At 35.0% G+C, this 27,234-nt stretch overlaps 1 protein-coding gene across 13 annotated transcripts in view; it reads right to left on the bottom strand.

Annotated features, from left to right (window-relative positions):
- The window catches only part of Slc4a7 (solute carrier family 4 member 7), a 92,213-nt gene that overhangs the window by 15,364 nt on the left and 49,615 nt on the right, over window positions 1–27,234 (bottom strand). For 12 of the 13 annotated variants that reach the window (XM_074043765.1, XM_020185742.2, XM_074043767.1 and 9 more), the window contains 14 exons: window positions 26,107–26,264; window positions 24,410–24,497; window positions 22,335–22,481; window positions 20,281–20,387; window positions 18,002–18,176; window positions 14,535–14,668; window positions 13,079–13,324; window positions 10,482–10,587; window positions 9,222–9,374; window positions 8,745–8,858; window positions 7,003–7,164; window positions 6,374–6,625; window positions 1,861–1,929; window positions 319–492 (listed from right to left, as the gene is read on the bottom strand). In XM_074043765.1, the coding sequence (XP_073899866.1) occupies window positions 319–492; window positions 1,861–1,929; window positions 6,374–6,625; window positions 7,003–7,164; window positions 8,745–8,858; window positions 9,222–9,374; window positions 10,482–10,587; window positions 13,079–13,324; window positions 14,535–14,668; window positions 18,002–18,176; window positions 20,281–20,387; window positions 22,335–22,481; window positions 24,410–24,497; window positions 26,107–26,264 (2,085 nt within the window). Of the gene's footprint in view, window positions 1–318; window positions 493–1,860; window positions 1,930–6,373; window positions 6,626–7,002; window positions 7,165–8,744; window positions 8,859–9,221; window positions 9,375–10,481; window positions 10,588–13,078; window positions 13,325–14,534; window positions 14,669–18,001; window positions 18,177–20,280; window positions 20,388–22,334; window positions 22,482–24,409; window positions 24,498–26,106; window positions 26,265–27,234 lie in introns of those variants that run through there. The other variant, XM_074043772.1, reaches the window with a different exon arrangement.

Here is a 27,234-nt window from a genome sequence, read left to right as displayed (position 1 = left end):
AGAACTATATTGTTTGAGTTACTATGCTTTTTTACATTTGGCCATCACATTCATTCTACAAATGTTCTGAATTCTGAAGTTGTTTAAAAGACACAAAACAGCACCCTATTAGCTGAAGGACTAAAAAGTTAAACAAATTTAGAAAATGTCAAGAAAATTCAAATTGAAAAGCAATTGGTTCATAGCTCAGAACATCTGGGAAGCTTAAAATGGATTATTCCTTTTCCCAAGATCAATTATAAGTTTAAAAAGAATTTGCTATGAAAATATACAATCACAGTATTAATTACCGACAAAATAAATCTGAAAAAAGCTTACCATCATGGGAAAAACTACTGCAGCAGGTGAGGCTTTTATCACCCACAACAGAACAAGACAAGTAAGCTGGATGACGGTGAAAATGTGCACCTTCCAGAGAGGCACGTAGCGGAGGTAGATCAGATCAGGCTGGTGCTTGGCAGGCATTCCAAATAATTTTATCCGGTCAAAAAACTATGCACAGAATAGAAGGAAAACAAAGCTTTCAGCAACATTTCCACTATTTAGAAATTCTACTCAATCTTAGGGTTCTGTGTGTAAAATTTAAGCTGTACCTTCTGATAGTACAGAGAGTATTTTACCAAGAATCTCTGGAGCCCAGGAGAGAGGGAGGAAAAAAAAAGAAAGGAAAAAAAAAATACATCAAGGCAATCACTTGAACTACTGCAATTAATCACAAAACTTATGACAAAATGTTTTAATTTGGTAGGCTGTAATCTTTAGATAAACTTATCTTTGAAAACCAAATGCACAATCATTTAATCTCTCTGAACTTTTTTTCTAATATGTATACTTAAAGATTAATAACCTAAACAACTTCTAAGGTTCTCTCCAAGTCTAACAGCACTATTTCTATGAAAATTACTTGAGGTAACCATTCCTAATTTTTCACTCATTGAAAATGAAAACAGGAGCAAATAAATACAGTCATCTTCTTAAGTTTTAATTTCCTTGTTTACAAAATGGAAGTAAGATCAGCCCTAGATCATTTCTTGACCCACGGGGAGCATATCCTAGACTATGAGTTCTTGAGCTGTTTTGAGATGTCATGCCAGCTACCAGCATACATCAATTGTTGACTCTGGTCAACATGCTTTTTCTGAGAAGAGGTAGTCATGTAGGGCCAACTGTAGTGACCTAAATGTTTTTCCTTAAGATTTGTACAAGCCTCTGGGAATCCTAGTAAGTTTTATCAGCTTGTTTTCCAGGAAGTATTATTAAGACAAGACAGAGTAGGGAAATCTCTGGGTTCTAGCTTTGTGTCCATTGCTTACTTACCTAATAAGCTTCCTAAGTCACTCTATTTCTATTTCTTATTTACAAAGTTAGGAAATCATCCTTCCTTCTTTCCCAGCTATCACTTTGAGAATCAAAAAAATAATTCATGTGCTAAACCTTATAAATTATACTGTGCCATACAAATGGCAGGCATCATCATTTTTATAGGAAACTAATATCTACCTTTTCTTTTTCAGAGCTGAAATTGCTGTTCGACATGTTAGAAACAGCACATTTTCCCATTCCAACCTCTTTTGATCCTCCCGCTCTCACTAGACAAGTTTTCTAGTTGGTTTTAATTAAAAACAGGTGAGGCTGTGTAGTTCATGATCTCGTTCTTTTGGGGATGGGTGTGTGGAATGGGCAGTGCATATCAATCATTTCACAAATGTGGATTTTAAAGTCAGCACTTAGAAAACTAATCTGCCCCCAAAATATTAGAGGTGAGAATAAGTCACTTCCATTATAAAAACAACAACAACTTCTGGCAATTTAAAATAGTTCCAAGTTTTATGCAAAAATCACTAAGTACTTAAGACTTGCCTGGATTCCTTTTAATGAGGAAACTCCCATATAAAGGAAAACACCATACAGAACCGGCATTGGAATAAACTGTAAATAAAATTATTATCGTTAGAACTCATGTTATAACAACTATTTCACAATAATGAGTACACAGAGATGTAACTGAGGAGGAGCTACAGAAACAGAATTAAAAGATCTTTCAGTGATGAGGACTGGACCAACCTAACGCTTCTACACCTAAGAAAAGTCTAGTAACAATAAACTCCTGGGAACACCACTGATCTTCCACATGCTACTTCCTAAAAAGGGTGGTGAAAAGCAAGGGCAATGCAGGCAGATGTCTTGGCTTAAAACCAAGTTAAATACTATCAGTTAAAAAAAAAACAAAAAAGAAAACCTACTCAACTTTTTACACAAAACTTAACCTTTCTGCTCTTCAGTTTCTATATCATATTTTTTTGCCAATTAAATTACTTCAAGTACATAAAGCATTCAAAAAACCAACTGATACATATTCATCCCTCAAAAAAGCATTAAAGTCCACTATTGCTTTCAATATCTCTATGGTGCCAATACCTTAAAATAGCATTTGCTAATTACAGTCATTAAAATCCACCTCCAAAATAAAGTCCTTATTACTTTGGCAACTATGGAGATTCCAAACCACCTACCTTGTCCATGCCTAGGCACCCTATAGGAAAGCCTGAGTATCAACAGGCCCCATCAACTTAGCAAAACAACACTCAGCACTCTGACCCAAGTGAGAGGCCTATAAGGAAAAAGACTCAACATAAAAGGAAAACTATATCTACTACACTTCAAATAACAAACATAGTATATTTTTTCCTAGGACTCTGGAAGAAAAAGAAAAAATTCATGAAGAAACAAACAACAAAAAAATCCTCCAAAATTTAAAAACCTAATCAAGGGTAAATTCAAGCATGATATATTTGATACACTGTAAGAACTTTTGTAAATGCCACAATGTACCCCTAACCCAGCAAAACAATAAAAATCAATCAATAAATAAAATAACCTAATCTATATCCTCAGGGAATTCTAGAAAATACTTTGTCCTTTATGGATAAAAGCAAGTTCAGAATACTAGGAAAAATAAATGACCAGAATGAGTATTTCCTAGAAATTAGATATAATTATCAAAATAAAAAGAATTTTATAGTAATAGTTCTGATATGCCAATGTAATGACGTGGGAAATGGTAGAAGTTTTCTTCATTAGTGAGGCGGAAGGAAGAGCAGAACCTAAGAATAAATGCAGAAGGTCTGAGAATTATTTAGTTGTAGAAATTTTAACAAACAGGGAAAAGAACATACAGGAAATTCTCACAGTTGAAGGTACATGTTTCCACAGTGAAGTGGTAGAGATAAGTGAAAAGCTATTGTCTAACTACCCTAAATCTCTAGGTTTTTCTTTTTTGTAGGACTGGGATTTGTGCTTGCAAAGCACACTCTCTAACTGCTTGAGCCACACCTCCAGCCTTTAGCAGCTTCTAGAAAGCAAAAATCAAACACATATCTGACTTCTCATTAAAAAATGGTCTTTACAAAGGCCACATGTTTTCTCTCACGTGGGAGACAGGCACAATACAAGCAATATTATGAAAGGTCACGCTAATGGGAGGTCTTATACAAGAGAGAGGGTAAAAGAAAGAAGGTAAGAAGGTGAATATGGCTAATGTACTTCCTATATAAGAGTGAATGTAGAATTTTTAAACATGCTGAAATCACCATAAGAAGGGGAGTAAGGCAAAAAGGAGAAAAATTGAGGGGATGAACCAATTCAGGTAATAATACATACATACAAACATACATGGAAATGTCACAGGAACCCCCCCCCCTGCCGTAAACAAACAAAAATGCCTGTTTTCAAAACTGGACAGGAAGGTAAAACAGGTCCAGTCTGGGAGTTGGCACCAATGGGAGGGGGAAGATAGAAGGAAAGAATGTAAGAGGGTAGAAATATTATGTACTCATGTTATGAAAAAAGAAAAATGATCTACTAAAACTATTCTAGGAATAGGGGGAAGATAGAATAAAGAAGAATGATAGAGGGGATGAAGTCAACTATGATATATTATAAGAATTTTTGTAAATGTCACAATGTACCCCAAGTACAACAGTAACATGGTAACTGTAAGAAAGAACAAAATAAATAAAAATAAAAATATTTGGAAAGCAAGTGTAAACCAGTTTGTCCCCAAATCCACACATGTAAAAAGAAAAGAAAATCCAGAAAAATTAAAAATAAAGAAAGATCTGTTGCTTTTCCTTGACCCACCCTGCCCCCATTTCCTCAGGTCTAGTTCCCTTCTACCTAAGGAGAGTGACAATAAAGCCCCCTGCGCCACCTCACTCCCTAACCTCATTCCAGCTGGATCCTTCCAACCCAATGAAGAGATGTTAACTTCTACTTGGCCAAAGTCCCAATCCCCCAAAGCTGAAGAAGATCAGATCTAAATAATTAAAAAATAAGTGTATGGTTCCTTTATTCTTACCTCACATACAATATGTTTAAATATGCACAAATTCAGAACATCTGTTTATTCTACACAATTGTTAATTAAAACTTTAAATGTAGGAAAAAAATGGTCTCTACAAAACACTGAAGCGGTGATTTTAAGACGCAAAAGAGAATTATTTAAAACCTGGAGATGTATATACTAACTATAGACCAAATGTTAGGGTAAATAAAGGTATTTGGAAACCTGAGAACTCAGATTATTAAGTTTATCAATACGGTACTGGATATGAAAAAGAATTCCTTTAACCATACAAGAAAAAGTGGAAGGGTTGGGGGCAAAGTACATGCCTAGAAAGCTGCAGGCCCTGGTGTTCAAAATCCAGCACCAAAAATTTTTGACAAGTTCTAAAAAGGGGAGAAAGGAAATTAAAAAAACAAGGAAAAGAAAAATGGAAACTTGCACATACTATTTTTTTAAAGGGACATTAATGGATATTAAGGGCTGTTATTTGTTAAGCATCAAGACTTTGGTGAAAAAAAGTGTATTTCTGCTTCCATCATGGTCAGTCACACTGGTGAGACCTCAGCAAATATTTAATCATCCTAACACTGTGTTCCTGAAGGTTTACATTTTTATAATTTAACTTAAGAGTAAAGCATGGAAGATTTAATTATCAAAACAGAACTAAATATTAGTAACTTTTTTTGTTTGATTTTTTTATTTTAGCTGTTTTGGGGTTTTGAAGTCAGGGCTTTGCATTTGGTTAGGCACACCTTCATTACTGAATAATATTACTTTTCTTTGATTGCCGTTTTTTTTTTTTTGTGGTACAAAGGTTTGAACTCAGGGCCTCCCACTTGGTTGGCAGATGCTCTACCACAGGAGCCATGCCTCCAACTCAGTATTAGTAACCTTTGCAATAATAATAATAATAATAATAGTACTAACAAAACTAAAAGTGTGACCCAAGCCTTGTATGCACATATGAATAATAAATAAATAAATAAATAAAACTATGAAACACACAAAAAAAAAACAAAACTAAAAGTGAAGGTCAATGAAAGGCAGGAGGTGGGAGTGTGGAAATGGAGCAGGGACACACAGCATGCTGAAGTCATCCTGAGAGACAGTGCCTTACGCAGAGACTCTCGAACTTTTGTCTCAGGACTTCTTTATACTCCTGAGGACTCTCCCCCATCTCCTCAAATGTTTTTGTTTAAGTGGGTTATACACATGAATGCTCACTATATTTGAAATTAAAAGAAAGCTTAAAGCTGTTTTTAATTTTAAAATAATAATAACCATAATAAGTTAACATAAAGGAGCATATTTAATTTCCAAAACAATAGGAAATTAGAATAATGGCATTGCTTTACATTTTTGTAAATCTCTTTAGTAGCTGGCAAAATAAGAGGACAACTAAATTGTCGTATTTGCATCTACACTTCTACTTACTACCATATGCTGTTTTGGATGATACACAGGAAAAAATCCTCAAAAGTTACAGAGGATTTGGAAAAGGAAGGACCAGGCAGATCCCTGGCAGGATGCCAGGGCCTCCATGCAGTCCTTGGAGTAGACTGAGAATTACTACTTTAGGTATAGAGGTTCAATCTAAAAATAATAAATTAAGAAATGAAATTATAAAAATACTTAAAACTACTAAGAATAACTGTAAAAAGAAAAAGGTTAAAATTTGCTTTGGAGAGTTGCTTTTGAAAAGTGAAAGAAAACATGGAAAATAGCATGCCTACAAAATTCTCCAAGTATATTCTGTCCTTTTAAATAATCTCTAAAGCATTGATTAGTTCTTTCCAAAACTATGTAGTCCTTAATGACTTTTTTACATATTTTCAATGTATATACCTACCCCTGAAATGCTTATTATACTAAAAATCTTACCAAATATTATTTCCCAGATTACAATGCTTATAAAATTATAAGGAAAATTGATTTCAGATATTCAAGCATATTTCAATGTTTGATTTTCATACAGTATAAATAATATGCTAAGTAAGAGTTTAAAACACTACAGTAAAGAGATTTTACCTTTAGTACCGAAGTCATGAACACAGAGAGGCCCATTAGAATAAAAATCATTAGTCCTGTAACCCGCTGTTCACGAATTCCCAAAAACTTGGGTTGTTCCCCTGGAGCAGAGCATTCAGATTCAACTTTTAAGCTGTTGACGTGACTTATTGACAACACCGTTGCAGCCACAAACCATGGAAGTCCCATGACAGAGCAAACTCCCAACATAACACCGACCATGAGCAAATCAAGGTGATAGCCAGCTCCTTTCTGAAAAGTGAAATGAACACAAGCACTGTAAGTCTCAACTCTTCTTTCAGGTTAAAGCTCTGTATCAATTCAAAGAACTGAAGAGCCAGGCACCAGTGGTGCCCACCTGTAATCCTAGCTACTCAGGAGGCAGAGATCAGGAGGATCTCTGTTCGCAGCCAGCCCTAGGGCAAGTAGTCTGAGACCCTAATACCCCATTACAAAAAAGGGCTGGCAGAATGGCTCAAGCAGTTAAGAGCACCTGCCAATCAAGCATGAGACCCTGAGTTCAAACCCCAGTGCTCCATTGCTGCCAAAAAAAAAAAAAAAAAAAAAGTATTATCCTAACGTTCTAATTATTATGGTAACACCTCAAACCTGTGAAGAAATCACATTACCTTCAACTTGTGCTCCTTTCTGTTTATGATTACAGCTGTAATTTGCTGATCCATAAAGATAAGAATGGTACAAAGCAGAGCTGGAATAGCAGCTATTAATAAGGTCCACCAAGCATTATCTCCCAATGGGCTTATGATCCAACCCCTATTTGGATCAGTAGGCTGTTAAAAAATTAAGGAGAAAGAAAATAAGTTTCATTCCTCTATTGCAATAAATTTCCACAGCATAAACTGGGTCTATTCCAAAAAATTACTTGCCCTCTTTTTCATGTAGAACTGGAATCTACTTCCTTTCCCCCTGTACCAGGGACGACCTTGTAACTTGAACACACAAAATAAGGACAAAGTAACCTTGTATGATTTCCAAGTCTTGAAGTGGAGAAATCTACAGCTTCTTCTGTAACCTTTTTAAAACTCTGAGACTGGCCCAGTCTCAACCATCACAGAATTTAAACCAATAAAGGGTTAGAGGGAGTCTGCTTTGAAACAATTTGTAATGCAAGCAAACCAGTGTTGTTTCAGCACAGTCCTACATACTTCACACAATCTTCCTCCCAGATCAACACCAAACTATACTGCATTAGAATTCACGGTGGGTCTGGTGCTAAGTTAGAACTGACCTTTTAAGGACACTATTTTCCCAAACAACTGCTTGACAAAATCTGGCTCTTCATCAAATATTCATACATTGCAATGCTGTACCATAAAATTTATTTTTACATCAAAATTCTTTTAAAAGATCTTAAGAGTTTAGTATGCTTGGAGGATACTGGATATACTGCAACTTAAACCTATGTCATTACTAAGACTTAATAGTAAGCCTGTTTTTCATGAAAAGATTTATTGATACTGAAGGGAAATTTAATAATTTCTATATTCAGGTACTTGAATTCTCTTCCATGTATACATTAAATGTGCTAGGTAAGTACTCTAGTATTAAGCTATATCCCCAGCCCTTGCTTTTTTCCAAGAAAGGGTCTGGGTATGTAGCTCAGATCTTGATCTTGCTATTCCTTGAACTCATGATCCTCCTGCCTCTGCCTCTTGAGTGCTGGGATTACAGATATACACCACCATGTATGGACTAGACTACTTATTTATAAAGGAATAGAGAATATTTCCTTTACCTTGGAAAGTGCAACAAAAATTCCAGCTAAGAGTGCACAGCTCATTTTTTAAATGGATCACAAAGCTTCACCAATGACAATTTCATCCATTCTGAGGGACCAGCTTTGGTACTTTTCTTCAATAAATTCACATATATAATTTTCCCTTTGAAAACATTAGCTACCCAGATGCAGCAGCTCACACATGTGATTCTCGGTACTCAGGAGGTAGAGATCAGGAGGATCGAAGTTCAAGACCAACCAAGGCAAAAAAGTTGGTTGAGACCTCTTCTCAACCAATAAGCCAGGTGTGGTGGTACATGCCTGTGATCCCAGCTACACAGGAGGCCACTGGTAGGAAGACTGCAGTCTGAGGCTAGCCCCGGCAAAATGTGCAAGACCCTACCTGAACACTAACAAAAGCAAAAAAAAAAAAGGGGGGGGGGATGTAGTTCAAGTGGTAGAGTGCCAGCCAAACAAGCATAAGACCCTGCTTTGTTCACAAAACAAAAACATAACATCAGCTCTCCAGAGGGAATACATTTATTTTTAAAATAAGTAATTAGGAGGTATTATCTCACTTTAAAGTAGTTTAATATTTCCAACTAACAAAGAGTCACATGCTTTAATCCTTACCTCAAATTTTTCAGGAACATGAAGCTTAGGAGATGGAACTCCTACAAGGTAGTCAATGGCAACCATTACTACTATTGTAAGAAATACAGCAAAGTCACTGATTGTCGAACGCACCTATGTTAAAGGGATGATGCAAATATAAGCACAGGAACATTACTCCTTTCTAAATAATTCATATCGTCCACAGATAAACTATGTGACTAAGAAGTATGAATGAATTTTAGTTACTGACAATATTACTGGCAATATGCCTCTAAATCCAATGCTTTCCCAAAAACTAGGGTGCCCTTTCTCACAGTACCATTTACCTTCCTAGTGTGAGTTCAGACATGTTAATACACATTTCCATTATAAATAATTATTTAGACCTATTTGGCATGAAGTGCTAACCTTAAATAATACATTGTTTTAAAATAACCAAGAAAATGAAAACAGAAAAAATGAATTATCATAATTTCAAAATGACATCCCAGGTACCTTGGTAGGAAAATAACGCTTGGTCTTAAATTGCTTGAGGAATGAAGACAGAAAAAACGTGGTGAAAAATAAGATGACACACCAAAAGAACACATCTGGTCCATGAAGGCTACAAGTTGATCCTATGAATACACCATGAAGGGTTTTACATTCCTGGGGACAAAAGGGGGACATAGATTTTTAAATATCCAGTAAATTATTTATGAACTTCACTGAGTCTTAAGATACAAATTTTACATTTTACTAACAGCAACAACAACAACAAAATGTCAAGCCAACTATACATCATCAATTAACTGCAGTATTTGGTGAGTTTAGAGATGTTATGATCTGTCCATCAAAATTGCTGAAATTTTTAAGAATATTTCAACAAGTTACTTCTTTCTTTCAGTTACACCTCCCCTCTAGGGAAGCACTCATATTTTACTCTTTCCTTTATTTCTGAATAGGTGCTTTAAAAAAAAGCAGGAGACAGAAAACTACTACTATGCCCTGTTGTGACGCAGAGCAGGAGAGAGCTACAGTACTGCACTGAAATCAGCAATAATCACAATGTTGACTCTTGTGACTTGATTGGAGAGTTTGGGATTAAAAAGCACGGTCTTTCATGAGCAGTAAAATGGCCATTAAAATTCTCCTCAGCATGCCTGGCTTTGAAACTGAACTTTTTATTAATTTTAATAGTTTAATCTTAAACATATGTAAATGGCTACTATCCAGGTCAGCATAATCTTAAATGACTGATGGGATAAAACATCAGATGGTATCTTTCAAACTTACCTCTACATACAATAACTTATAGGATACAGGGAATTTGACTTTAATTCTGGCTGTTGTTATCACTTTACACGTTCATGCCTAACTCCTAAACTTGCACTGCTTGTATATTCATACGCAGTGCAGTATGGATATTCTACTGGGGATAACAATTCCCAACAGAATAATAGTGCCTGGAATAGTATTCAGCACGAAGTATATTCCTTAATACTTTCATCAGCCTGGTGTCTAAAGGCTGAAAAGCGTGTTACATCTTGCAAGTGAGATTCAGGCCATTTCATTTCCTTTGCCACCACCATTCTCTTCAGCCTATTCTTTCTAATACATGACACACAAAAAACTGGCAAGAACTACTTGGTTAAGTATATGAAAATATACCATATGTGCACTGACTGAGGAAAACGTTAAATATAATCAGAGAAGGATAAAGAATTCAGATTAATATAATTATTTATAAAATCCTTTATTTCTTAATATACTTACAGGAACAGTGAGATTCCCCCAGGAAATACTCTGTGCTGTTACATTTTTTTTCTTCCATAACTCTAGAGTTTCATTGCTAGGGTTAAGAGGTTCAGTGCATACACATCTGAGAAATTAGAGCAGAACAAATTATTAAGGATCCTGCATTTCATGCATAAATTTTACTAATCAACTGCATACTGTTGTAGCTTTTTAATCTAACTTTTTTTCCAGGTAGCAAAGTATGGAGACTGGAAAGTGAAAAATGTTATCAGAAACAACAAAATGGAATGTGGTTTGAATGATATAAATAAAACCAATGCAAAATATCAATAAGATATTTACTTTATAAAACATATCACTTGGGAGAGGCATTATTTCCTTTAAAAATTTATGAAGATACCACCATAAGTAGCCAGACTGTTCTCCACTAAAGCTATTTTCTCAGCCTTCAGAGTAGTTACTGCTGTCTTCTGTTGCTTCCTGCAACAGTAAGTACACATTTCTGATGAAAGTTAAGACAACAGCCAGGAGAGATAGCTCATACCTGTAACCCTAGCTACAAAAGAGGTAGAGATAAGGAGAATCATAGTTCAAGGCCAACACAGACAAAAAAGTTAGTGAGATTCTACCTCAACAAATAGGCTAGACATGGTGGCACAGGCCTATTATCCAGCCAAACAGGAGGCATAGGTAGGAGAATCACAGTCTGAGACCCTATCTGAAAAAATAACCTAAAAGTAAAAAGGGATGAGGATATGATTCTGGTGGTAGAGCGCTTGCTAGGGCACTGGGGCCCTGAGGTCAAATCTCAGTACAACAAAAGAGAAAAGAAAAAAAATTTTTACTACTATACATTTATCTCCCCCTCACCTCTGCCCCATGATTGCAATCAAACCCAGGGCCTCACACAGGCCAGGCAAGTGCTCTATCACTGATCTATACCCCAGTCCTTAAGATTCATTCTTCAAGAGAAAAATAAAATAGTTCTCATCAGGACAGGACTAGGAGATTCATAAGATGACAAGAGTCTTCAGTTCACATCTAGAACTACTTCAACTGCCTAAAAAACACACACAAGCGAATGTAAATAAAAAAACATGAAATGCAAACACGAATACTCCCAATTACATTGTGAACTGTTTGAGAAAAGGTAAGCTGGACTGAGTCTACCTGGCTCTATTATTTGTTAGCTACTTGATAAGGGAAGTTTAATCTCCAACAGCTTCAGTTTCTTCAGACACCAAAGAGGCAATGGTATTAAGTAACACTATGATATGAATTAGGGAACACTGTGAACACAATGCCTGTGGATATTCCCAGAAAGATAGGTGAATAAATGCTGTTCACATGCAATGACTAGGTTAAACAAAAGAAAACATTGTTCTACCTGGCTGGCACTAACAATAAAAGCCATGCTTCATAAAGGTCCAAAGAATAAAGGACAGTGAAACAGAGAACACAAAAAATAACATTACAAACAGCAAAGCATATAAAGCAATGCATATGAAACTACAAAAGACAACACATAAGAGATTTAACATCAAAGTGTCTGTTTCTACTATTTTCCTCTATGTCAATGTCTTAGAGGAATGTTCTCATCTCTCTTTTCTTTTCCCATCAAAGTTAAATGTGAGCAAGGAAGAAAAAGAAGTTGCTGGGGGAGGGGAAGTTGTGAATAGATAGGATAAAGTATGGAGGAAAAGGAAGAATACAGGGATTTGGGGTTTAGGTGGTTAGGAGAAAGGTTGCAGCCTTTTGTTGACCACATCAGTCAAAATAAGTACCACATTAATACCAAATATGATTGCTAATGAAAGCAAATACAGGCATCTTCTTAGATATGTGATTACTTCCCAATGTATACATTCAAGAGTTTAAAATCATTTTCATTTCATTCTTTTCTTATCATAAAAAACAGTTCAGTGAGTAGAATATGAAATATACTAAAATTCTACTTTAAAAGACAAGTATTAATAAGCCTTAAAAATATTAATTACATTCATGCTTCAGCATCATAGATGCTACAGTTGGAACTATGCAGAATAAATGAGAGTGGCCCCTACACAAGGAGGAAAAATTCATAACATGTGAGGAATATATAAATATAAAAGCATGTATCTTACATCCCAGCATACACCTAAAATTTGGTTGAAGAATACAAGAAAATATTTGGTAGGTTAGGTGTCTATCAAATTTAAATTGGCCAATCTAACTCAAGCAGAAGACTAAAATACACACACATGCCAGACACCAGCGGCTCACACCTATAATCTCAGCTACTCAGGAGGCAGAGTTCAGGAGGATTGTGGTTTGAAGCCAGTCCCAGGCAAACTGCCTATCAAGTATGAGGACCTGAATTCAAACTCTGGTGCCAAAAAACACACATATACATGACTAAGTTACTTCAGTGAACAAAAGTGAACAAATCTGGTCAACTGTATTTATGTCCACTGAATGCTTAAGATTTCACCTGAAGCAAACATTTCAGGGTGGATTGGTAGTTTTAACTAGAGACAGTGAGTATCATATTGGAAAAAAAAAAAAGCAAAACATTTTCTTAGACTCCGGGTATTTGGCAAAACTATTTAGTATTTGGGAGAAACAGAAGCACTTACGAGTAGCTGGTCAGCTCATCTAGGTTACTGTGCATATTAAATGCATATACTTTTCCTAAATGAAAGAGCTTCTCCAAAGCTTCATAGATGAATATGATGCAGATGAGAGCTGCAAAAGCCTCTTCTGTAAATCGAGTAATATAACAAACAAGGCTGCTGGCATCTGTTGCAACCAAAACAATGCACAAGAAAGAAGTCCACAGACCAATACTGGTTCTTAAAGATAGATAGGAAAGGGAATAGTCTCTGTTGAAAAAAAGTGTGGACAAGGTCAATACATACATGTGAATACTATTTTTACCTAACGCTTTTTGTACCAAGCAATAAGAACATAAAAATATATGATTCCTAAAAAACAGTGAATTATAGAATGAGAAAACAATGACTAAAGCTCTGTGTTTTTCTACTTCAACTGAAAACTGATTATACTTACATAAAAGACTTACAGTGAAATCTGCTCAGCAATAAATATTTCAGAATCATCTAGCCTCACTTTAAAAATCAGCTACATAGTATAAATTACAGATAAAAGAACAACTGTATCTGACTCCCTTTGAAGGTCAATATGGCAAAAACACTCACAGCTCCAATATCTTGCTATCATCATTACTACCTCCTCTTCCACTGTTATCACTGTAGGTAAGTGACTTTTTATTTTAAATTTCAAGTAGGAATTTATTAGTCTGTATTTCAGCCCTTTCATTCTCTACAGTCAGGTCATTCTCTCGACTTCTCTATGTTCTTTATGGTCATTCTCTATACGTCACATCATTTCTTAAGTATGTAGCATGCCAGATTAGAATCAATGTCATCTTCTTTAGTGAGTACACAATCAGAACTAGAGAATGACAGATCAAATATTCAAAAGCACCAAAGCTGTTTCAAATTAAAATACTGAACTACATTTGTCACAAAGGGAATTTTACTGGCCATGTTGAATTCGACGTGCATGACCTGCAATAAATTGTCTTCACTTCCACATCATGATCAACTTAGCAAGGGGAAACCAACAGTTTATCTGACTGCTTTCATCCCACATCTGTTACACAGGACTAACTGGTTAAGTCCTTTGAGAGCCATCTCTTCCTAGAACTTCCTGTGTAAGACTAACATCACCTAAACAACAGTCCAGTTAAACACCTTACTGGTTAAAGTTTCCTAGCACAAAGGATATTTAATGCTTCTCAAGTGATTTGCTCATAAATACTCAAATACACTGACTTTCACTGGTGGGCAATCTTATATTCCTCATGTCTGAATTACTGAGTAAGGGCCTTGCACAGAGTTGATCACACAGTGAGCACCAAAATACTGAAATACAAATACTGATGAGATCCATTTAAGCTACCATATATACGTATACCATATATCTAATTAGCTTAAGTTAACAAGCAATATAGCATATAACTGCACATTTATACAAATATATGTAGTTGAGTACAGAACTGTTACTTACCTGCAGAATTTAAATAAAATTTTTTCAAACACTAGAACTGGACCTGTGCTCCCCAGTATTGTTAGAGGTTGCCCAGCAAACAATGAATAGGCAATCCCAGTTAATGATGCTCCAAAAAGAGATTCTATCGCACTCTGTTTAGGGAAAGAACAAATGAACTGAAGCAACATATCATAAACATATTTCTAACCTACTATAATACACGTGAGATGTTTGGAAAATAAAAACACTATTGAAGTAGTTAATAAAGCAAGCACGACATCGATCCTTAAATTCTACATATGGAAAAACACATCCTAAATACGTAAAGTTTTTCTTTTTGGACATTTTTCAGTTATCATTAATTCAAAGCTCAATACTATGAGACACAAGAAGCAAATGTAAATGGAAGACACACACAGGGGCTCACCTTTATCTACAGATATTGTATTTTTGTGTCTGTGGCATGTAAAAAAGTATGTATTATTATAAATACTTTTCTGAAATAGTTCACTTAAAAACTAAAACACATTAAATAATATGGAGCTACAGAAAAGAATTTTTCAAATACTTAATAAATTAACATATAAACCTCTTTCTCAAACTTATTTCTAAAAAAACAACTTTCGGCTATTTTAAAGTAATTAATTTAACAGAACAGGCTTTATCAATTGATATAAAAAATGAAATACTTAACATAAAATAAATGAAAAACCTTCATAAAAATTCATAGTAACCATAAATAAGTATCTTATCATTTAAAAAACTCAAGAGACATATTAAATCAAAGCTAATACACTAATCTGATGCCACTACCAGCATTACAACCTTACTGACTAGGTTATTGGATGGTACCCTAGGCCACTAGTCAAAGGAGAGGGATCAGAAAGAATAGGAAAAGTAGTTTACCACTCACAAACATCAAGGACAGCTAGAATGCACTACCCAGAAAGAAAAAGCACACAACTGGCAAAGTCAAGGAAAAGGAGCTTTAAGAAACGGCACTCCTAAAGTTAGATGCAGTGCAAAGACATGGCTGAGTAAGGGACTGACTGGGCACTACTAAGTGTTGAGCCATGGCTGTTACTGAACCTTTTTCATTTCAGAATGGTAACTCAGCAGTTTTCATGAGAACACCCAGCAAAGCATGGCGCCTGGCCCTGAGACATACTCAACAAGCAATAGCAGTTCTCATATCAACTGTAACAACATCTTCCGAAATAACAGTAGATAATAAAAGCACAATTCAAGTATTAGAATAAAAACAAGATGAAAACCACACATGAATTTATCTTTTGGCAACATGGGAAAGCATCCATATTAGCAATGCATTTGATAGTTGTATGTAATAAATGTTTTCTTGCCCATGGAAAATAAGTTTGCACTAGAAAATACTGGTAAGCCATCATAAAATCCTTAGTTCTACTAGAATATTCATTTTAAAAAATGAATTTAGGCAAAGCTAAGTTAAAGGAAAAAAATTATATCCATAGAAAAAAAGTAAAACACTGAGCAGAAAAGATAGAGATAACAAAATAAAACATTTTAACAGGGGCAGATGGGCATGAAACTATGGTTACCCTCCCACAAACTTTAGTTGAAAAACCAAACATGAAACTGCCTTTCCCACCTCTCCCTATCCCCTACTGCCACATTTACAGAGGCAAAACTTCCCCTTACCCAGAAGTACCTTTCTCTAATTTTTAAACTGAAACCTGTCTTCCCCTAAGGAAATCATGGCCCTATTACACTGCCTTTCCTGCCTTACTCCACATCTGAGGAGTTTCCAAGTTACATCAGAAACCCTAATTTCCTTCTCTCACACATGTTGTAACAGCTCTCTATAGTACTTCTCTACTGCTGCACTAAGTTATTAAACATGCCTTGCTGGTTTCTCCTCCCCAAAAGCCCTAATTTTGTTATCATGAATACCTTCATTCAGCTTCAAGAGTTAACAGTACCTGTGCTGGGTCATTATCCTCCTCCATCCCATCCCTCCCATATTCCATACTTCTAGGTAATTTTCCATTTTCCCCTTTTCTCCCCATCCCTCATCTATTCTCAGTTTCAACCTTCACTGGTAATTATGAATGATCCCCAATCTTTATACACTCTAAAAAGTTTGAAACTGAACCTCCTGCTAATGTCTGTTTCTTCAAGTTCTAACAAAGCAACTGGAAGCACACACAACATTGTCATGTAATCTTCCTCCATAATACTCCTGCTTTCTCTGTTTCTATTACTTTACTTCCCACAGCTCTCCCTCATCGGAATCATGTGACCCAGCACACACTGGCAGAACTGTATACAGTACTGCATGTCTGTCACTTAGGGGTAGGATCCGTGCTCCTCTAACACTTCTCCATCCTCCTCTAGTGCAGCCCCCTGTCACATGCACAGGGTATCAAACAGCAGGAGGATACCAGCAGGCAGAAAGTGACAGCCCATGAGCAAAGCAGCAGCATGTTCATGACAGAAACAGAACACATTCCACAGGGACCAGCAGAGTTACATGTACTATTTTGGACAGTATAAAAAGCAGCTTACTAAAAATATATATATTTGATACAATAATTAGAGAATAAGATGAAAAGAATCTAAATGATCAAAAATTATTGAGAGTTGGAAGAAAATTTCAGTATAAAAGCTTATCTCATGTCCAAATCATGAAAATACCTTAATTGAACAATTATCATTACTTAGCTCTAGCTATTTTTAAACCTGTATTTACAGAATTACAAATTTTCCCTTAAGAGTAAATATTGAGTAAAATATACTTGAGAACTTGAGAATTATAAAGCATCTCATTTATAATGCCTTTCAAGATTTTACAAAGCACAACAGCTCCTAATATGGTATTACCAAGTACAGAAAAACATAAGAACTTTAATAGCTACATCAAAGGATGGGGATAACGTTCAATTACGTTTTCCAAATAAAAGCTCTGGCTACTTTCACACAGATTTAATAACAGCGAAATGGAAGTAAACGTCACTTCAAAAATCCATCACCTCTACAATTATGTTCTATTCTTCCAAATAGTCTGGTCTCGGCCTACCAGCCAGGGCTGATGAAATAATATTAATCATGACTCTAATCCTATTTATATCTTACAGGATGAAGGAGACCCATCAGTAAGTTCCCCCACCCATGACTCCCACCCCCAAATCAGTTTGGTCAGTCTCCCCCACAATACACCCACCCCCAGAACACAATGTAAGTGTTTTACTCAAAACCATTCCATCCAGCAAGGGGGGATAAACTTTCTATTTATGTATTTATTTTACCTCAACTGTGCATCTTCTCCTGTTCAAATGGCTCCCCCATGTTTTCCACAGCAATTACCTTTGGGGGAAGTCTGCTTTGGGACAGGTTAATCATGCTGTGGATAGACTCTTCAAATAAAAGTATGAATAGTGAGACAAATGCATACAGACACTTGCCTCTGAAGAGCTAAGAGCCTGGCCACTACCAATCTTTGTACTCACTATGCTGCCTTCTGTAGCTTCTCCAAGCAGCCCTCCAAAAGTGATTACAGGAGACATACAGGCACAGTATAGGAAAAGAATCGAGGCCAGGCACTGCAGGCTTAATGCATCCTTGAAGTCACTCAAGAAAAAAGGTGCTTTCCTTTTGATGTCAAGTATCAAACCACCAAAAAGCCTAAATAGGTGAGATGAAACTCGTCAAACTGTACACTAGAGGATTCTAGCTAGTTCAAACTAAAACTATGGGCTACATAAAACTGCAGGTGCCTAGTGTTTGTCAACAAAAATTAAAATCCAATTTAAATCATGGTATAAATTATAGAAGATACACTCATTGAATCTAATCTAATGATGACTGAGGAAAAGATCGATCTCATTAAGTTAAAAGAGACATACATATTATTTTATGGAATATATACTCGAAAGACTGCAGGCAAATGATTTTATATGAGTAAATGTACCTTTGGACAATGTGTAAGGAAATGTACCATAAACAAAATCTAACCAGCCATTCATAAAAATGTGCATAAACAATTATATTAATGATTATCTATATCATAAATCTTAAAAGGCAATGGTCAGAAATACCAAGAAGATCATTAAATCCAAATGTCCTTTCTTATGAATGCAGTATGCTGTGCTTTAGGTGCACAATTAAGTGATCATTTTAGTAATTTTGAACATTAGTGCCTTCTTTATATGAACATTTCTGTCTAGGAAAAAGAAAACCCTTAAAAGCTATCTCAGGGCATTTAGTTTACTAAGTCAGTATATTAATAAATTAAGAGATTTACTGAGTGTATTAAACATCTATACTTATGTTAAAACATCAATGCCATACCATTTTAACTTGTTTTAGACATTGTACTTTTAAATAAAACTAACTTGAAAGTGTCCCAATAAAAGATAAGTTCTTGTGAGAAGCAAAAACTTTTTCTTATTCACTGCTGTTATCTCCAGTGTCTAGAACACAAAACACTGACTGGAGGAGAGGAAGCATTAAACAAAGCAAATACTGGTGACTGAACTGATAATTCAAAAGAGCTTTATAACTAATAAAACAGGTAGTCATTCAAATACTAAATGCAAGAAAATAGACAAATTAAATGCTTTGGATGTTTCAGCTTTAGCATTCTTTTTTTTTTTTTTTAAGGTAATACTGAAATAAATCCTAAACATACACTGAACAAGTAGAACTTACTATACAAACAATCTGACAACAAGAGGAATCAGCTTTCTCTCAAAATAAAAAAAGATACCAATGATAATTTAGAAAATGAATCTCTATCATCAAATCAATAATTGATGACTTCACAAAGATGGCTTAAAGAGGTTCTCTTTAAGCATCTGTGACTGTGAGTCCAATAAGCAACTAACTTGGTGCTTCTCAGGGACTAACCCTATCTGCTTGAAGTTTGAAGAAAAATACTATCTAGTAGGAGACTAGCACTGGGTTCACAGGGATGGAGTCTTATTCTCTACTAGATTTCACAGACTAATACATTTCATGAGCCAATTAATTCACTGTGGATTTAAGCATCTCTAAAGTTTATATTCAGTATGCCAGTTATTTATTTTTCTCATGTATAGTACCCTTTAAGGCACGTCATCAAAATCCCTAAAGGTGTGTCTGTACATGATATCCTGGTTTTATAAACAAAGATTTAAATTTGAGATTCACTATCTTTTAGTTGCACACTGACCACCAGTATACACTAGGGTATCAATAGCACTGTAACATGTACTTACTTCTACAAAATATTTTAAGCATACTTTAACATCTTGTTCTTGGCAATATTTGTATTCCTTATACTAAAAAATTAAATTTTAATTTTCTAACAATGATTCCATAGATTATTAATGAAAGTTTACCATGCTTATCCATCTAATCTTAGGGTGTCACATAATATAATGTCCATTTAAAAGTTTTAAATCTATGTACAACACACCAAAATCATTCATAATTCCTCTTTTTTCCCTTAACTTGGCTTAAGAACATTCTGTACAGCCAACAGAAATTAACCTACATACTATATAACTCAAATTTCTGAGCATATGGTACATTAATTTCATTTTAACTGAAGTTTGGTACAGTTATTATTTTTAAATGCATACAAATGTTCCTTAATGTCATTCCTCATATATTAACGCACATTTTTAAAAGCATGAAAGAAATATTGCATAAAACTAGCTTCCAAATACTTGGAAAGAAAAAGAATGTCAGTGCAGTTTCATCCAATCAAACCCTAGTCTCAAAGAGTATCAGCATTTGTACCCACCGTCCAGTCCTCTGTAGCTCAGGTCCAGCATGATGACCAGCCTCCTTTGCAGTCTCACAAGATGTGGGGACAGATCCATTAGGAAACACAGGGATCTTTCTCTTTTCCTGAATTTCAGAAAACATATTTTCAGAATTCTATTTTTAAAAAAACTGTAACAGTATCTTTGATTAGAGGGACTATCAGATCTCATTTGGCTTAGATATCTCATCAGTGCTCCTAGAAAAAAAAGGCTTCCTAGTGTGAACTTCCTTTTACAATAAACTGCACATTAGAATAGAATCTAACATCTGTTTTTATTCATGTTTTAAATTTATGATTAATGTTTTGCATATATTTAAATATACTATAAAACACATTCATACATACTATTTCAAGTTACTATTCTGCAACAGGTATGATCATAAACATCCTTCAAAAAGCTTATTTCTCACCAAAATTTTTTAAATATTGTTCATGTTAACTACTGAATAACACAGTAATTTTTTTAAATGCAATTTTTCTTTTACTAAAATATTTCCCTTTATAAAGTAGAACAGAGCTGTTTCTACCCTTCACATGTAGACAAAGGAACAGGCTTTTCTTGTGCTACCTTAAGGGGCTAAAGGAAACACACATGCACATGTAAGGGGAAAGAGGTAGGGAAAGGAGGCAGAACTAGAGACAAAAGAGGACATTCCATGCGGTACCCTGAAGTCAAAGGCTCTGGAAGTACAGACTTATATGACCTGGTTTACAAAATAGTTAGACTCATCTGTAAATACAGGATTACTGTTTGAAAATGTCAAAATTAAAACTGGCTTACATCTTAGATCAAAGAATAAAGAGAAAATAAAATCATAGAATTTCTAGAAAACAAAAATAATAGAACACGTGACTTAGTATAATCTATGGGATATAGCTGGAAAAAAAAAGGTAACTATTAGGTAGGGAATAGTGATACATTCCTATAATCCCAGCACTCAAGAGGCAGAGGCAGGAGGATTGAGAGTTTGAGGCTAGCCTAGGCTATACAGTGATATGCTTTCTCTAAATACATACATACATACATACATACGCATCTATATTAAGAAAAATTTAAAAGGAAAATATCAATCACCCAGGAAATGTGAGAGAAAACAAATCTTTACTGAAAGAAAATGGAAGGAATGAAGTAAAATAGCTAAAAGCAGAACAAAGAAAAACACCATATTTTTTATATGTAAATTTGAAATGAATTTGAAAAGGTGCTCTGGGCTAGGGATGTAACTTAAGTGCTCTGTTTCAAAACCATGATAGGTAATTAGCTTGTTAACTAAACAACATAAAATACAATAAGAAAATAACTTCACAACCAAGGAAAAATACGAATACACACACTAACAGAGGCGCAACTCTTCTCAAGAAAATGAAAACTCTGGATGAAATGGATAATGTACCAGGAAGAAATAAACTGGCCCCAGGGGAAAAAATGAGAAACCAATTTCCATAGAAGAAAGCAGCAAGTGATTAAGTCTATCACTGACAAAAGATGCAAGTTCAAAAAATTTCACCAAGGAGCTTTTCAAAAACAAGTAATTCCATACTATTTAAACTGCTCAGAAACGTGTATGAATCAATACACATTTGTTTTTATAAAACAAGTGCAATGACGACACCAACACATGAAGATGGCACAAAAAATTCACAGACCAATCTACTTACAAATAATAACACAAATAAAATAGTAGGCATGGACTATTAGCACTCACATTTACAGGTGCAGAATAAAAACTAGAAGAATAAAAAATCACAACAAATGTTCACCCACAGGAGGTGGGTTTGGAAGAGACTAGTGATGTGACTTAAGCAGTAGAGCACCTGTCTAGCAAGTGTGAGGCCCTAGGTTCAATCCCAGCACTGTTAAAAACAAAAATAAAGTTAAAAGGGATAAGGTGCAGGTACAAGTTCTCTAAGTGTACTTCTTTAAATGGATTTACTTTTTGGTTAAAATACTTAAACTTTTGAATATGATGTTTTAATTTAGAACAAAACAAAACAAAAAAAATCACAGAAGGATAGCTCTAGATTCTTACCTGAGAAGGAACGCTTTTTGGTGGCTCAATGCGTATGGAAGGATCCCACTCTCCCGGAGGAAGGACAGTTACTTGATCTAAAAATTCATCAATTCCAGATAAGAGGTCATTTCTGTCTTTTGCTTTATAAGCTACATCATGAAAAATCTAAAGAAAAAAACATACTGAGTATAAGAATTTTAAAATTGAAAGAAAATTCTATATATAATCATTTCAACTTAGATATGTAAGTTCACTATTATCTCAACACTTACCTAAGACAGGTATTTGCCTAACCCTGAGTAACAACTCTAAAAAGTAACCCAATATTAGTATAAGTAACGAAACAAGCCTGGAGGTATGGCATAAGTGGTAAAGTACCCGAAGTTTAATCTCCAATATCCACTGCCCAAAATAATAAATACAAAAGACAATTTAGTGATGTGTAAAGAATGAAAAGTTTAAATAACTTTTTCACAAGAAAATACTGGGTAATTCATTACTGAATAAAATACTGTATGGTATGTCATTCTATGTCTATGACATTTAAATGTTATTTATCCTAAGGGAATAATCATAGATATGTAGGCAATGTACTTAAACCACTTATTTAAGGACAAATGCTTACTGGTTACCTACTGTTAGCTAGACTCATTCTAAGCACTGTGGATAAAGCAATGGAGACAAGTACGGAAAGATCCTGTGCTCAAGGGGAAAGATGGTTAAAAAGTTACACAAGGAAGTAAATGTAACTTCAGGTAAGGATAAATGCTCTAGTAAATAAAGCAAGGTACAGAAAGGGAAGCTGATGGGGAAGAACAGGTAGCCAAGGAAGGTCTCTTAAGAGGAGGCAATACTAGGGGGCATGGCTCCAGGAGCAGAATGCCTGGGGAAAAAGAGGGGAAGAGGGGAGGGGGAGGGGGGGACAAGGTGGGGAGGGAGGGAGCAGGAAGTACTATAGGAAGAATCTAAACAAAATGAGGGATAAAACCATGTAAAGGGTATAGTAAGGATGGGAGAAAGTACTCTGGCAGAAGGACTAGCAACTGTAAATGTACAGAGGTAGAAATGAGTATAACACATCTAAGGAACAGAGCAAAGTGGGGAGGAATAGCAAGGAGTGGTATCATGAAAGCTTTGGGCAATATGCAGAGGTTAGCTCAGCTAGGACCTCTGCTGACCATGGTAGAGTTCAAATTAAAACTTTAAAAGTAGGCAGGTGTCAGTAGCTCATGCCTATAATTCTAGCTTCTTAGGAAACATAGACCAGAAGGATCGAGGTTCAGATCTCAACAATAACCAACAAAAAATGGCAGGCAGAGTGGCACAAGTGGGAGAGCACCTGCCTAGCAAGTATGAAGCCCTGAGTTCAAACCCTAGTACAAAAAAAAAAAAAAAAAAAAAAAAGGAAGTTATTGATGTTTTTGGAGCAAGAAAATGATACAACCAAATATTCATGTTATTGGCAAGTACAAAGGGAAAAACTGTGAAAATTATGAAAGCCACATGAATCAACAGAAAAAGTAAGAATCCACAGAAATGTCAGTATAGATAGAAAGAATGAGAGACTAAATGCAAAACACACTGAAGAGGTAAAATCAACAACACCTGCTTACTGACTAGTTTAGACAAGACAAAGAAATGAGGTCAGGTTCAGATATATGGGATTTCTGGTAGCCCATGAATCTAAAAGAAATGTCTCTCAAAGAGAAACAAAAGTCCTGATCATTATATAGACCATGGTCCAAGATGAGGTCCCAAAATGTGAAAGAGAAATTGATGAAGAAATATCGAAAGTTCTATGGAAAACCAAAAGAAGCAACATTCTGAAATCTAAGATAGGAAAGAAGTTCAAAATTTCTAGGTGGTCAATAATTTCAAATGTGTGTAAAAAAACTCAAAGAACCATCTTTTTAATCCTGAGTAGTTAGAAATGGGTCCAGAGACAGTGACTAAGGCAAACATTTAGATATGAAATACAATAGTATAGAAATAGAGAACACTTTTTTTAAGCTTCTTTATGAAAGGAAGCTGGACTACAATTTAATTTCATCATCATTGTCTACCTGAACAGGATTTTAGTATATTTCAATTACCTCATCTGTCATCAGAGTTGCTATGGATCTCCCAATTTCATGGTACTGTGGTGCCTTGCCAGCTGGACCCAATAACAGAAACAAAAACCTAAGGAAAGATTAAAATATACAGATTTTAAAATATACACACATGTCTAGGTAATCATTTCTGAAAACGTGATTCAAATGTAAATAGAGAAACAACATTCAGCTGCTGGAATGGCACAAATGGCAGAGTGCCTGAGTACAAGCACAAGGCCCTGAGTTCAAACCCCAGAAAAAAAAGAACATATAGAAACAAAAAGCAGACCTCTTTTGCAATCCCCCAAAAGAATCATTAAAACAATGGCAATTCAGGGCTGGTGAAGTGTCTCAAGTGGCAGAACACCTGCCTAGCAAGCACACAAGCCCTCAGTTCAAACACCTGTCCCACCAAAATAAATAAATAAATAAATAAATAAATAAATAAAACAAAGGCAACTCTACTCAAATTAAAAGATACCACAGAACTAAGAAAGGCATTCCTAATTAACTTCCTATCAAGTTATCACTTCACATCTTCCCTAGGGTCAAAAAGTAATGAAGAAAGTGTGGAGCATTTTTCATTAAAAAGCTCCCAATCTTCTAGAACCCTTTGTATTAGAGAAATAAATAAATCAATCAGGCCTGAAATGACCTCCCTCCCCAAAAAGTAAAGTAGTAAGTAAAATTAAATAGTTAAGCATAAACACACAAAAAAGTGCAGTAATTCATTCAAACTGCAGTTTTAGATATAAGCTCTACTGCAAATAGGGACTTTTAGTCAATCCCTTTGAGAGGAAAAAGAATTGTTATTATAACCCCAAATTTAATCAAAGCTCTTCTTACTCTGGGGACTAAATAACTGAATTATTTTTCTTATATATGTCAACATTGCATCATTAATGAAAGCAAAAGTGTATTTCCATCAAGCTCTATCAATTCTTCATATTCACTTATAAAAATAGTAAAAAATACACTTAATTCATAATTAAGCTTCTAGTGCTAATGAACTTCAGGACTGTCCTTTTGGCTAATAAACGGATTACTTTTCCTGACACAACTTGCTAATTATCTTTAATGGCTATTACCCCCAGCCTCGTTTTTACTTATAATGTATCCTGAACTGAAAATTTTCACCAGGTCAGAACAAAGTATTTTGCCTAAGTCAAAGAAATTATCACATTTTATCAACCTTATGACAACCTCGTTTTACAAATGAAGTTTAGAAAATTTAAATCAGGCTTGACCCTAATATATACATACTAAGCGAAAGAGAAAGGATTTAACACCATTCTCTCTTTTCAGTGCATGCACATTATATTAGAGAATGTGCCTAACGTGAGCGACAGGGCTAGAAGGTAACCTGGGCAGAGTGGACACCAACATGAGCAAGGCCAGAGTTCTATCGTAAGTAAGTAAACACTAGCTTTTTAAAACTAAAGCTCCTAAAATACCAACTTCTTATAAAAGTACAAATGCAAAATTGTTTTAAGAGAATGATGTTTATTTTACTTTATTTTTCAGTTTCATAAATAAAGATAACATATGCTCTAATACTCAAAGCATTTTGGCACAATGACTGAATGTTAACAATTAAAAAGAGCTTTTATTACATAAAGCGAGATGTTTGTTCATTCAGTGGATAATTTTTTTTAGGTTTGAACACAGAGGGAATACTAATTGGAACTAATTTTTACCTTGTAGGAACAGGGACCTCGGTTAACCCTGAGAGGAGGACGGCAGGAGCCAGTCTCACAAATGCAATTATAGGTCTTTCCAAAAAGTCTACTTCTCCCACCAGAACATTGGATGCCTCAGCTCCAGTAGGAATTTTCCTCATGAAATTCATGTCAACCTATTGACAAATACAGAGTAATTAAAATTTGCATGCTAATATAAGATTATTCAGAGCAAGTATGAAAGATGATTTTTAAGATGACTTATCAAAATCAAAACTTGTGATCAAAAGGATGTAAAAGAACCAAAATTCTCACAAATATAAAGAATGGAATAGACAAATATAAAAATTGCAAGCAAAATTCATTTATCAATACTACTGTTTAACTATTAGAATCTATTACTTCAAGAATCTAAGTTACCAAACTTGAGAAAATTTTCAATGAATATAGCACAATTCATTAAAAACTATTAAGGACATACAGTTCACAAACTAACAGTGATTCATGAAATTATACACAGTGCTAAAACATATTCATTTTATATTTTTCTATTATTTAATCCTGGAAATGAGTTAGTCCTTTTATGTTTTGTATGTTTTCATAACTCCCCCCTTTAGAAAAAAAAAACTGTAATATTCCCAAGTATTTTCATTAAGTGGAAAAGTTATTTATAACTAAAATCTACAGCCCTTATTAGTCTGAATATATGACACAGTAAGTGAAATTTAGTTGCCTGTGTATAATTACAAGGAAAAGGTTACAAACATGACACCTTCTTCATTTATACACAGTTTCACACAAGTCACTCAACAACCACTTACAGGGCTATCTACTAAAAAAAAAACCAGCACTTACAGCGGGCCTCTTGAGTCCCACACCCAGTGTGCCACAACTACAGTGCCAGGAGGCAGACTCCTGCCCAACAGGAGACATGGAGGTGTACACAGGGATAGGCCAAGTAAAAAAAGTAAAACTGTGACATAGGAACAAAAAGCAACGGCAACTGCCATGTCTAAAGGACATCTATAATATAAATTACATTAATTTATTCATTTAGCAAGAATTTTCAGTTTAGTTATGAACATCTTTTACTGATACTAAATGATATAGCACCATTAAAACAAGATCAAGTGAGAATAGAAGAAT

Source organism: Castor canadensis, chromosome 10 (genome assembly GCF_047511655.1).
Source record: "Castor canadensis chromosome 10, mCasCan1.hap1v2, whole genome shotgun sequence".
Lineage (NCBI taxonomy): Eukaryota > Metazoa > Chordata > Mammalia > Rodentia > Castoridae > Castor > Castor canadensis.
This window is presented reverse-complemented; position numbering and strand designations above follow the sequence as displayed.